Source organism: Rhincodon typus, chromosome 19 (assembly GCF_021869965.1).
Source record: "Rhincodon typus isolate 14 chromosome 19, sRhiTyp1.1, whole genome shotgun sequence".
NCBI classification, from domain to species: Eukaryota; Metazoa; Chordata; class Chondrichthyes; order Orectolobiformes; family Rhincodontidae; genus Rhincodon; species Rhincodon typus.
In genome coordinates, this window is record NC_063350.1 from 38,575,092 (window position 1) to 38,589,534 (window position 14,443).

General features: G+C 38.2%; 1 protein-coding gene across 2 annotated transcripts in view; it reads right to left on the reverse strand.

The window, feature by feature from the left end:
- nfatc2a (nuclear factor of activated T cells 2a) overlaps positions 1-14,443 on the reverse strand; it is a 140,667-nt gene that overhangs the window by 54,506 nt on the left and 71,718 nt on the right. For both annotated transcript variants that reach the window (XM_020528125.2, XM_020528124.2), the window contains exons 7-9: positions 11,412-11,467; positions 7,320-7,449; positions 4,314-5,159 (exon numbers count right to left, since the gene is read on the reverse strand). In XM_020528125.2, the coding sequence (XP_020383714.1) occupies positions 4,314-5,159; positions 7,320-7,449; positions 11,412-11,467 (1,032 nt within the window). The remainder of the gene's footprint in view (positions 1-4,313; positions 5,160-7,319; positions 7,450-11,411; positions 11,468-14,443) is intronic.

Consider the following 14,443-nt stretch of genomic DNA (forward strand, 5'->3'; position numbering starts at 1 on the left):
GATGCTTTGTAGCAACAGAATGTGCTATAATGAGATTTGACTGTGGCATTATAATCCAACATATAAATAACAGGCTTACTATTCACATAAGGTTTGTATTATGATCAACTGCATACATATGATCACCATGCTGTTTGAATCCTTTTTATTCCACAACAATAACGTTATATTGAACATGAGCAATTATAAACAAACTGAATATTATTCTGGATTTCTATGGTAAAAGAATTCAGGTATTTGATATAGTTATATTTATTAGGTTAATGTCATAATTACATACTTGACTATTTTCATGTGCTCCTATTGTCCAGTGGGGTCAATGGTGTTTGTTTTAGATTGTTTCATGACTAGTAAAATTAACAAACTTAATTCAGCTGCTTACGACAAAATGTTGTTTGAAAATTTTTATAAGTTATCGGTTTCAGCCACAGCCATACTTTATAAACTAACTATATATCCTAAATGCCATGGTTTACCCTGAATTCACACGTCCCTTTGACAGAATTGACCACACATTCTTCAACATCTCTCCTCCACTGATCAGTTTGATGGAACTATTCTCCACTTTTACCTCTCTGATTGTACCCAGAGCATCCATAGCAATGACTTCTCTTCTGGGCATATACTAATGCAACAGGATTCAAAAAATATCTGCCCTTGCCCACCTCCTCTTCTCTATCTACATACTGTACATCACTAACATCATTTGTCACAAGTTCAGATTCCACGTATATGCTATCCCCTCTGCTGCTTCGATCTGTGTTCTCAGATTTCTTATCTAACATCCAGTCTTCACTGAGCTTTTATTTCCTCCAACTAAACATTGGTAAGAGTAAAACCTTTGTCTTTGATCCCTTTCACAAATTTGGTACTCTCTCCACTGACTCTATTAACTCCTAATTCCATGGCTACTGTCTTTAACAGAATCATAGAGTATGCAGGCTCAGTGACTTAGTCAATCCTGAACTGAATTTCAGAGCTATTTGTATCCATCATCATGACTGACCGCTAATCTGTACAGTCACCCACCCCTACTGAAGTTTATCTATTTGAAACCCTCATTTATGCTTTTATCATCTCTAAGCTTAAATACGCCAAAGCTGTGAGAGCCAGTAATTTAGATTGATGTGTTAAATCTTACATATTTATATTGCAGTGGCAGTGAAGTCCTCCAGAAATGGTTTCTGAATCTCCATCTCTACAACTACAGGGGAATACAAAAGTAGTATGTTGGCAGTGTGTAGATTGGGTCAACAATCCTGGGATTTAATCATGCAGAAGCAAGTACACATGTACAGAAGCATTAAGATTACACTTAATGGTGTTTTGATTATTCCTGAATTAGATTAATTATACAGGGCACCAAGGGGCCAATCTCAATTACTGAGTTATTCGGTCTTGTCACAGACAGCTCTGCTGGCAAAAGTGGCAAGGGAGCAAAACATCAGTCAGAGTTCTCTCTCCCGATTACTGTCCACTGTTATCTGCAAAAAATGCACCCATGCAGGCATTAAGTGGAAACATAGCAAGGGTAGATATAATACATCCATTGTTCAAATCACTTGCTCATACCAAAGTTCGCACATAAATAATTTAGGTTTGATTTCAGAGGAGTCTTGGGGCTTATGGAGGTGGAAACATCAAAGATTCAAAATCTTTACTGGTTGAAGGGGTGTGCAACCAGAGATAGAAAAACTGAATGCAAAAGAATGCTCCTCTGAATTTACACAGAGCTCTCTGCTCTGACAAACCTAATCACCAGTATTAACAGGTCCAGTTTGGCACAAAAGAAGTCAGGAAAAGTTACTGAACTATTTCAATTCTTTTTGTTTGTCCTTCGAGGCAAAGATATTCATCCTCTTGGGTTTTTGGTAAGGTTCCAGCAGGTACCCAGGTGAATGCTCAGGTCAATATGTACCTGAAAGATTTTGTTTCAAATAGATCAGAAGAACACAGACACAGATTGAGGTTTGAACAAACTGCTGGCTAAGGATATTCTTTCCTTGCATTCCCTTTTTGCCTTTGATATGCGCTTGCTTTCAAAGGAAGTTACTTTTCTTAAAATTTGGTTGCACCAGCTGCAGTGAAACTAATATTAAAACTCCTATTGAAGCCTTCAGACTGTCTCCCTTTGACTGCCATGAGAGTACACTTCAGATTCAAGCTCTCCATCAAAGATTTGCTTTTGTCAACAATTGTCAGGCATTTTGGCCACAAGACCAGCTTAACTTGGGTGAAAGTAACATAAAAGTAGAAAGCAAGTAAAGTATTTAGGTCCTGTTGTGTCAAATCAGCTAGACTTATTCACTGTGTCTATAAACACAAATCTTCTAATAGGAGCTGACTGTGCAAGTGAATACACTGAATTCCATTTGAGTGAAGGAGTTCAGCTAGCAGAAACTGAAGTGAATCCAATCAACAGCAATATCAATTTAGCATGGTTTTCACAACCAGATATGAATCTGGATCATTGATTGATCTTTTTTGGATGAATGATAACCATTAGTCAACAAGACATGGCATTTCGGAAATATGGCTGCTAAATTGTTTCCAGAATCTAAGATGTGGACACATCTCTGTTCTTCCTGGCAGGTATAATTATGCAGAATAAAGATATCTTACTGAAGCTAAACATATTACCCCATCTGTTCATAATTACAGGTCAATCTTTCACTGAGGTTCACAGATAGTATTTTGAAATTAAAAAAAGAGCTCAAGTTTATTCAAGTTTTAAACAGGTTAAAATTGGGTACAAGATGTCTATAACTGGTTCAATCACTGCAGACTTCAAAACCAGCCAATACCTGTTAATATATAAAAAGTTAACCATTTATGATTGATTCATTTTGCAAATATGAACTAATGTAACTGATATTTTATATATAAAAAAAGACCCAGCTACTTATTCTGGAGAGATCGCAAATGTACCACATGGAATCTTTTAGGGCTTCTAAGTCTTTCCAGTAGAGGTTTGGACATGAACCAGATGTTTTTCTTGCTACCTTTGAACTATGTTATAAGCGAAACTTCCAGCTCACATACTGCACGTTTTTAGATCTTTCTATATGAGCTTCATGTACCTAATAAAACTGCATGTGTTTATGTGTTTTAGAAGCTATCCTAAAAAAAAACTAAACACAAACGTCAGCTAGAAATCTAATGCTCAAAGTGCTAGGCAACACATTGGTTAAGGACCAGGCCCCAGACTCCACCCTATGCACAAATAACTATTGTGGAAACTTTCAATACTTTCAATAGGAGCACAACTGATTATTTGCCTCCCAAGTCTGGTATTGAAAATTACCAATGGATTCTGGGTGAAAGAACTAGGCAAACATCAAATCACCTATTACTGAAACATACTCATATGCTTGCAACTGCACTACGGTGAAGCCCAAAATAATTCTTCTGATAATGTCTTTCCAGTTAGAAAAGTAGGGATAAAATGATTAATGAACCAATTGTTACCTTACCTTTTAGCTTTGTGTTACTCAATTACAATTTTTCAGATTGGTTGTGGGCAAAGTAAAGATAAATATGACATGAATCACTTAATTGCCAAGTACAGCCCCGGGATGGAATCGACAGATTTTATATGATGAAAGTTGCACTAGTATTATAAAAGGTATAACAACGTGTAGAGCTGGATGAACACAGCAGGCCAAGCAGCATCAGAGGAGCAGAAAAGCTGACGTTTCGGGTCTAGACCCTTCTTCAGAAAATCAGATTCTCCAGCATCGGCAGTTCCTACTATCTCTATTATAAAAGGTAAGCATTTTTCCCCATGCACTTTCATTTAAGTGATCGTAGCTTGGTACCTAACTGAGATAGATAAAAGTATTTTTCTGCTAAGTATTCATTTAAGAAAGAAATGAATTTATTCAGTCTGTTTTCTTTCTGGTTGAACACAAGTGTCCAGAAAAAAATTGTTATTATTGCTATTAAATAGTTTCAATTATAGGGATAATTATATAACTGTATAGTATGGGAAATTAAATATGACTGAATAGTGTACAGAATGCACTTCTCTGAAGTGAAGATTCCGGTTATAATTTAGAGACATTTCACAGTTGGAAGAAGTTGATGCTGTAAATGATTTAAAAAAACCAGAGGGGGAGTAATTTTCCTAGCCCTGTCACACTGTTATCTTTCACCTTTACGAGTACACGAGAGATATCCAAATGAGATTTTATTTTAAAAGGATGAGTTGAGAGACCAAAATTTTATTTTTTTTCAAAAGTCTGACTTATACTTTGAAAATGTTCTTATACTTCAGTTCAGCCAATAGATTTGATGAAGGAATTTAATCTTACCATCATCCAGATATGCCTGGTCAAGGTTCTGTGGTTCCTGCTTCACTGTGACTCCGGTAACTGTAGTTTCCTTTTCCTGTTGATCCAGTATCAATGGAAGCTGAGATGGTGAAGCACCATTTTTTGAAACCTTCTGGATTGCATTGGATGTTTGCTGCTGTTGCTGAATCACGGCTGCATATTGATTTGGGCTATTTTTTTGCACGTGATGTACCGCTTGTGGTGTAGTGGACCGCACAATGGGCACATGGGCATCATTCTCTGAATATACCTGGCGTTGGTAATCCTGCTGGCTGCTGTATCTCAACTGTTGGCTGGTTGGTGAATGGTGAATCATAGAAGGTAGCTGCTGATGGGTTGGGGAGTGTTGGATCAGTGACGATTGATGATTTGTTGGAGAGTTGTGGATCATGGAAGAAGACTCATGATTGTTATGGGAATGATGAATTATGGTGGAAGACTGATTGGTTGGAGAGTGGTGTGTCATAGAAGACTGGACAGGTGACCCAGCATGCACCAATACTGATTTGTGAGCATCTTGAATTATGGGAATGGATGGCACCATCACAGCAGACGGTTGATAGCCAAGATGATTAGGACTGCCACCTTTCGATCTCTGATAGACAACTCCAGTTGGATTCTGCTGCTGATACTTAGAATCATGTGAAGAAAATCCAGTACGACAGGAAGCCAAGCTTCCGCCAAGACAGGAAGTGGGATTAGCGACCATAACAGGGGTCATGACCTGTTGTGTAGTATAAAACTCAGACATGGTTCTGTGATGTACGGTGTTGCAGAATATGGTGTCTTCACACTCGTCTGTTGGCTCTGTTTTAATTATAGGCACTGAAATAAATTACACAAAAACATTTTACTCTCAGCTCTCATTAGCATTTTAAAAGCAATATGTAGCCACAATGCAAATTACATAATCTATTTAATATTTGGATTTTTAAACATTCAGGGCTTATAAATTGATTTGTGTCGGTTTTGTAGAGGTAAATGCTCAAGGAAAGGCAATCAGGCAGGAAGGTGCATGTTAGGAGGGTGGGTGAGTAGGAGCAGAGGAGACAAGTTACACAGAGACTGTCAGTGACACATGGTTTAAATGTGAAGCCAGAAAAATACTCATTCACCTCCCAGCTCCATATTCAGGTACATCTCTTATCTTAACATTATGTTGGCAACTGGCAGCAGTTCCTCTAAAGTTATTTTGCATGTAGACCTTGATTTTCAGAGTGAAACCGGCCTTGGACTACATATGCTCAAGGTGAGACATTACGCATGGAGGACCTTAAACAGGTGTCCAGCCTCGCATTTGTAAATGCAAAAGGGCCTAATGCCCTTCTCAAGGACAGGTTTGTTTTTTGCCTAGATCAATATGGGGCACAGCATACCTCTGCTTCATTATAAGCCTGTAATTTTGGCCCATCAAGTTGGTAGTGTCTATTTAGCACCAGAAAACAAGTATGGTACCATCACACTTCTAGGCTCAAATGTTTCACATAGAACTTTAATTAGATTGTGTCTCCTTTTTCAAAATTTACTCATGGGATGTGGGTGTCACTGGATGAGCTACCATTTACTGCCCGTCTCTAGTTGCACACGAGAAGATGATGGTGAACTGCTTTCTTGAGTCACTGCAGTCCATGTTCTGTAGGTAGACCCACATGCTAGTTGGGAAGGAATTCCAGGATTTTGATTCGGTGGCACAAGGAATGGTGATGTAGTTCAAAGTCAGGATGGTTAGTGGCTTGGAAGGGAACTTGAATGTAATGGTGTTCCCATGTATCTGCTGTCTTTGTCTTTCTAAACGGAAGTGATCATATGTTTGGAAGGTGCTGTGAAAGCATCTAATGTCACATTATTTCATATGAAAGTTATTCTATGTGACTTCCAAGATCCACAATGTTTAGAATTTCCTTTTTGACCTCAATTTTTTTTTAATGCAAGCATATCTTCAAATTTTCATTCTATGATTAGAATATTCAATGGTATTACATGTTTAGTCTCATACTGACCAATGCATTCCACTCAATGATACACACATCAGGAAAGCTATTGCTAATTGAGGCAACATTTTAAAAGTGATTAAGGACCCTCTCTGCTCTTTTTATCTAAATATTTCAGCTTCTGAGTTTCAGATCACTCTCTTAATTGAAGTTTACCTACTTTAAGTTTCTACTGCAACTTCATTGGCTCTGATAACTCAGCATTTTTCTGACAACCAGTCAGATTAGTAGAAAATTGCTTTAGGAACTAAACTCTTCCTGTACTTCATAGGCTAATCCTCACACCTCCAATATTACAACTTGTTTCAACTTGTCACAGTTTGTAACAACAAAGTACCTTATTGAACAATAGATGATCGGCAAACATTAAAACAAATATGATTTAAATTTACAATAGATTTGGTTCTCTGTTTCTCGAAACAAACCGTAAGATTATTATTTTCAAATCAGCCTGGACGTAGGCATCAATCCTTTCATAGTGTAGCCTCCCTAACAATGCAAACTAAACTTAACCTAATCAACATCTCAGAAGATTGCAATCAATCCAAATCAATTTGACTCAATTCACCCAAAATTGCTGAACAAGCCCAGTTGATTAAATGTCCCTGAGTTACTGAGGCTTCTTGGGTTTTAACTTTCAGCTATATGCAAAATTAACCACCAGTCTTGCACATGAGTAAGAAAATGTGCACAATGTGTATTTGTCTGAATGTGGCTTGGCTTTTTCCTTAAGCTTTAGAGAAGTCTGAAAAAAATACTTGGCAACATTTGTATTGAGTTAGCCTGGAGACATGATTCAGACTGCAGCTGGGTTTTTAATTCAATTCCTTGGGGTAGATTTTCCTCTCCTCCTATGCCCCAGTGTAAGTCAGATGGGCAGCATGTTTCATCCAAATGCCAACCTGAACTTGGCTGAACCCAAACACCTTTCCGGGTTCAGCTGTATTAAATATTTAGGACGAGAGGTGCATTGATGTCTCTCCAAGTCATTTACCTGCAGGGAGATATGTAAATTTCTGTGGTTGGCTCCTTTTCCTTTTTCCATTAACAACACAGAAGTTCACTTTTGCTGATGTGCGGATATGTTGGTTCCGATAGCGTGGAATTTCAACAAAAAGAATGTTCTAAAGAGAAAAAAAAAGCAGGAGATGAACATATGGCAATTGTTTGGCATCCTGATCATTCTTTTTGCCATTTTATAAAACTCTGTAAAATGAAACAAATGGCTTATGTTTATCAGAATTACCAGCAACCAGGTTAATGGTATATTCCTCACCTAAAATTTAAAAGTTGTGGTTGTAGTGGTCAGCTTATAAAGCTGAGCGGTCATTCATCTAAAAATATGCATGCTATGCTCATTATTAACTTTTGCTGTTTCATTTGTTTGCAAATGTTAAGGAACTCTGTATCCAACATTTGCAGAGATCACAGTGGAATGTAGCTCGTATCACATCGTCAGTCTTGCTGCACAACTATCCTAGACAACAAGGTGCAGGGCTGGATGAACACAGCAGGCCAAGCAGCATCATAGGAGCAGAGAGGCTGACGTTTCGGGCCTAGGCCCTTCATCTTGGTCTGTTTGTAGCAACAAATTCAAATTCAAGATCCTCACAGAAGTATTGCTCTTGATCTTTTATAATCAGTAATTCATTGTAGCTCTTAGAGACAACAAGATGTCATAGTTTCGACACTCTGTCTTTTGTTTGTGGTAGGCAAAACAGCACCAAGGGCAGTGAACACAAAAAGGGTAATCAATGGCTGGTGTGATATTCTAATTGTTTTCAAAAGGACACCAAAAAGATTCTGAAACTAAGTACTGTCGAGTGGTTAATGCCATTATGTCCTCAGGATTACCTGAATTGGAAATTTCAAACAATAGTCTGCACTCAATCTGAGAGTGGGAGCCATATATTTTTTCACAGAGGGAATGAGAAATCAGAACAATTGACTTCAGTTATGGAAAGCCATTGACAGAGACCTTCGGAGCTGATTATAAACCTGCCCTCTTAAGGAGGAGTAAATAGGAGCAGATGCTGCATTGTGCAACGTTCCAAAAAGAATGAGAAAAGTAACTTGTTTCTCTACAAACATCTATAACAGTAAAAATAAACTATAATCATGAAGAGTTTGAGAGAGTTAATAGTGTGAACAATATATGATTAGGTTAAATTAGGTTCATATTTTCTGTCAGGTAGCTGGAAACAAAAGCTCCACTAATGCACTAATAAGCTACAACAAAGTAATTGCACTCTACAGTGGAAGATATTACCATTGCTATTACTACTGACATCTTTCTGTAACTTCACAGAACTTTATATTGCTCATAATAAAGGGTTATGTATAGTAACATTATTTCACTATTGCCTGACTGAATAACAGAAAAAAGTGATCTAATCAATCATCCTTAGCACTGAGTTGCTGATCAATGAAATTTTATACAAGTCTAAAATATTATCGTTGAAGGATTCATGCAAATCCCATATGACAATGTTTTAAAAAAAATTCAACTTCATCCAATTGGGTTTTTATTTCTTATCCAGTCTACAGATGACACAAATATTAATATTTATTGGCGGATGCAGGCAGCACGAGTCAGGACATTTCCTGGTTCAGCTTGCCCATCTCAGGAGAAAATGCCAGCAGATGTGGGGTTTTATTTCTGGGTTGTTGGGGGCTTGATAATTCGGGTTGAGCCTACTACCCTGTAAGAGTTTGGAGGAAGCCAGAGGGGCTGTCAGATGTTAAAGTGAGCTGTTTAAAGGGCCTATCCCTAGAACTTTGTCCTGATTGAAAAAAGATAGCAAATCAAGCCCTCAAGCCCTCACTGTCTTCACCTCCCATTCACTCCAATGCTCCATTCATGCCAACACACGCCACCTCATCAAACCCACAGACTCACCTTGTCCCCTCATAAACTTTCTTTTATATTCTCAGCTGGGAACCCAGAAGTCCGTTAGCCTGTTGAAATGGCTATGCCCCGGAAAGAAAAAACTTACTTGACAACTCTTTAGCTGTAATATATTCTGTCAATTCCATAATATTTGTTCAAATTAACAAGGTTTTAAGTGTTGGCAGTTCCTGCTATTGGTATTTTAAGTGATCTGGATGATTAACACTTTCATTGGCTGTTCTTTAATAGTTTTAAGGGAAAATAAAAAGCATTGAATGAATGAGAGATAGTAGGAACTGCAGATGCTGGAGAATCCGAGACAACAAGGTGCAGGGCTGGATGAACACAGCAGGCCAAGCAGCATCATAGGAGCAGAGAGGCTGACGTTTCGGGCCTAGACCCTTCATCAGAAAAAAAAAAAAAAAGGCTGAGCATTGAATGAATGACTGTTTTCTGTTAAATGTTTTTCTCACACATACTTTTGTTATTTTCAGGTTCGCTATTACTCTACAGAGTACACAAGGGGTGAATGGGTATGGGAGAGATATAACTTGTCATGGAGGGTATGATGAGCCAAGTGTGAGTGAGCTTATACTGACATAAGGGACATGGGTGAGAACTTTCAAATGAATCTTTTATAAGTTTCATCCAGCTCATAACTGCTCCAACAGACTGTGAAACAAGAGTTGTTTAACATATCTTCACGAAAATTACAGGGGGCTGGGAGGTGTTTATCCCTGCAATGGAACTGCACAGGTCAGAAATGTTGACTTGTGATCTGCACCAGTCAGCACCCTTAACCTTAACTCATGAAAATTGGGGCCACGGGGATCAGGAATCTAAGCCTCCTCTCAGACAGTGTCTCCCCATTCCAGGAAAATCTACCACTTTGATCTCCCAAACCTCTGCTGCATTAGGCAGGACTGAGAATTTTAATCTGAATGTGCTGACAGATACAGAACTAGTATAGGTTGAGCAAGGTCAGGAGCAAATGATGTATAAGACATGATATTAAACTTTGAACAATTTATAATTTCTGGAAACAGAGACCAAGAACTATGAAAGACATGATTAAGTGTTGGAACAATGTTGGTGCTGATAGGGTGTGTGAACATGAGCCTGAATCTAGGTAGTTTGTGAGGTTTGAAGTAACCTCCAGGACAAATAGGTTGCTGTACATGCTGACTGAGTCTGAACGATGCCTATAGAGCCAGGAAGAGCCCTTTGCTACCTCTTTTATGGAAGACATGCCACTTTAAGCACCATTCACACAAGGTAACCAGACAGCAGCCATTCCTCATGATCAAACCTCTAGGGGAAGCCTAAGCCACCGACAACTGCCAACCAATCAGAGGCTAGCAGCGGTATGAAACAGCGTGGTCATTGGGAGGGTAGTGGCTGCTGCTGACGTGATGCCTACCAGAGACTTAGTGTTGTTGCTGGATCCCAGGCCACATATGAATGATGGTAGGGGAAGTAGGTCATGGGGAGGGTGTCAGGGAGGAGAGAAGGGAGAAGGCATTAATGACCCACCTAAGGGCCTCAATTTGCTGCTGAATGTGTAGGCCATCCACACCACGGGCATAAGCAGGGATCTCCCAATTAAATACCCCTTCCCCCCCCACACCAAAACTCCTGCCAAAGGCAGGGCACCACATTCTGCCCTACATTTCAAACAAGTTGTCTGACAGCATAAAGATGGTGGCCGGGGTTATGGTCAGTTCTGCAGAAATAGAACTGAGTGCCTTCTTTAAAAATGGACGCAGTGTAAATGGTCAATAATGATGACACAACACACTATTCTTTTAAACAAAATATTAGAAGTTACACACAAGTTGAGCACTAACTAATATTCAACATCAATGCAGTGGCTACTAAACTAGAAAGAATATTTGTTTTAATGTGCCCAATATCATGTTATGATGTAAAATGTGCAAATTTTTAATTAGTTCTGAATTATCTTCAATTATATCAAATGCTGTATTAGTTAATGGCAGTTGAATAAAGATCTTTATTTAAAACCAAAAACTTATCAGCAATTTTTTAATGGTTTCTGACATTTTTGTAATACTTACAAGGATTAATAATATTTATTTAATCAGCCAATATCTTCCTGTCATAAAACATTAATGGAAATCCTTTCCTCAACAGATTCCTGTCACTTGAGGTAGAATGCCCTTTCAGCTTCATACTTACAGGTTGGCTTTTATCTTTATCCACTGTCGCCTCTACCTCCCATATCTGCTGTCCATCTGAAAGAAATGTTTGCGTATAATTGAGATTTAACAATCTAAAAGCATTAAAATGTAAATTTTTTTAAAATAGCAATATTCAGTTTCAAACATGAATTAATGTCACTGGGTGCATTTTAACAGACCATGATTATCAAAAACATTAACAACTGCATAATCAGATGATATTTCAGCATAATTCACATGGAAGAGAAGATGGAATAAATAAAGGAGGAGTGGTATAACACCTTGCCAGAAGTGACGGACCACAATACACAAAGGGCACCCCCCCAAAGGACATTCTCCTCCTTCCATTTCACCTTTTAACCAGTTGCGCTTAAGAACGGTTTCCCCACTCCCACCCATCTGCTCATGCAATTGTGGTGTGGCAACGACAGCATAATATTCAAGTCAATTAGCTTAGTGTCAACCTCAATTAAGTGCTAATTATTGAATGGCATTATTTCACAACTTATATATGAAATTAAAGGGATGGATATTACATGCCCATGCTGGTTGTATTTTGGGCAGGATACACATAACATAGGTCAGAAGCCCAGCCCACCACCTTCTCACCCTTACCCGAGCTCACCTCCAAAATACAGAAGGTGGATTGGTGCCAAAATCAGCTCTCATCTGTCATGTGGAAATGAATAATTGAACGTCCACTACAGACTCTTATTGATGGGATTGTTGAAGCTGCCAGCCAATCAGGTTTAGGGCTGCAAGGCTTGTGGACTGATTGCTTATTTGACCCCATTGTCATTTTCCACCATAGGAACACAGGAGCAGGAGTAAGCCATTCAGCCCCTCAAGTCTGATCTGTGGCCTAACTCCATATACCTATAATTGGCCCATAACCCTTAAAACCTTTGTTTAACAAAAATTTATCTAACTCACATTTAAAGTAAACAACTATTCTGGAATCTACTGCCATTTGTGGAAGAAAGTTCCAAACATCTAACATCCTTTTTGTGTAAAAGTGCTTCTTAACGTCACTCCTAAACAGTCTGGACCGAATTCTCAGAATGTTCTAGAATCCCCAACCAATAGAAATAGCTTATCTTTATCTACCCATTTTTTCCCTATAAATATCTTGAAGACTTCAATCAGATCACCCTTAACCTTCTAAACGCTAGAGAAAGACAAGCCTAATTTGTGTAATCTCTCTTCATAATTGGCCCTCTGGAATTGACCCCACTGGAATTAGAATAAAGAGGGTGTGGCAAATAATAGATGTGTCTTTTCCTATCACCCCAAGGTCTATGTCAAATTTTTGGTCATTACAATAACTTATAGGGTTAGTACTGCCCATTGTAGTCACTGGCTGAAAACATGTTAGAGGGGTGATGGGTAGAGGAATCAAGGGTCTCCATTGCCACTTGAATGCAACTAGCACCTCTTCAATAGGAGCCATAGGGAAGTTTAGGAAATTGAAAAATAAACTTGGAAGAGATCCAGGTAGGCCACTGATTGGAAACCAAAGTTCAGACAGTAAACAGAGGGAAAGAGAACCTATTGACCCTTGAGGCTAGAGTCTTTCCAGCATATTTCCTTCACCAATGGAAAGTGGTCAATATAGGAGTTCAGCTCCTAAACTGTGGCTTCTATGCCAAAAGAAATTCAATATTTTTACTACAATAGTCAAGGTAACAATATTCTCTGCTTACACCCTTCATCCTCTCAATGATGACTTCCATAACCTTCCTTCACTCTTTTACAATGTTTGTACCACATTTCACATTTGACTGAGGCAGACACATTTCATCGACGATCCTAAAACTTTAGAAGTTTTAATTACTGTTTAACATCCATCTGCACACATTCTTAACAACTGTGAAGAAGTCCTATTCAATGTGATAGTGTAGTTCTGACACCCTACACCTGTGAAACAGACATGGCACCAACAATATTTTCAGACAATTCAAAATCACAGTTTGTATTCACATTGCCACTGAAAACAGTTGCTGAACAAGATTAAAGTTGACATTTCAAAAATCAACCATTATGTCAATTGAAGCACTTCATAGAATTCAATTGATAACAACACAATCGCCTTGAAATTGGGCTTTTCAAATACTAGTTCTAAAAACCTAAATCCAAGTGCTTGCATGAAATTCCTTTGTCTGCTACATTTAAAGGAGAAACAAATTTGGAAAGATGAATTTCATATGAACACATTCAGCTTTTGCATGCTAATGGCAAAGTGCTTAATTTCAAACTAAAGGTGTTTAGAAGAGAATTGTATGAGACAGATTTGAGAATACATGGGCTTGACTCAAGCTGCAACTTTAACGGATGCTTTCTGCAGCCTGAATGGAAGCTCAAAAGCAATGTTCAATTATATTCATTTTCTGATATGGTTTTAATTTAGAGCTCTATTTATGTTGGATGCTGTTGTCCCTTCACATTATATTTAGTCTGTGGGGCAGGTGTTGAAATTTAGGGAAATCTCCCTGACTCACATTTTTTAGAATTTTGTACTTTCAATTGATGTTAACCGCTACTTCATTGCAAAGAATATTCTAATTATTGGCTGAAATAGAAAACCCAAGAAGTTCTGAATGATAACATTAATCTATTACGTTACATTATACTGAAGCTGGTTCTAATTATTTTCACAAAAAGTCCCTTACAATGACTAATTTCTAATTTTTCACCACATGCCATATATTTTAGGAAACTGTAATTATAGCTACATTTGATAGGTTTGGAAACATGTAGCATTTGATTTTCTTTCTGGTTAGAAGCATTCCGGTTAAATCAATACCAAACAGAAAGTGTAACTGTTCTGAGAGGAGCATGGCCTCACATAATTTTCAAACAAACTTGCTATTTTTATATTCTTTTTTGGGAAATCTTAAAGCAGAAGACTGATCTTGTGAGGCTCCTCCAGCAGCCTGGAGCCATGTGGGAGGTTGCAGGTCCAATTTGCTGAGCACCACATATTGTGACAAAGTATTGTGGCGCAGAATGATACATGCAAGCGCAAGCCTC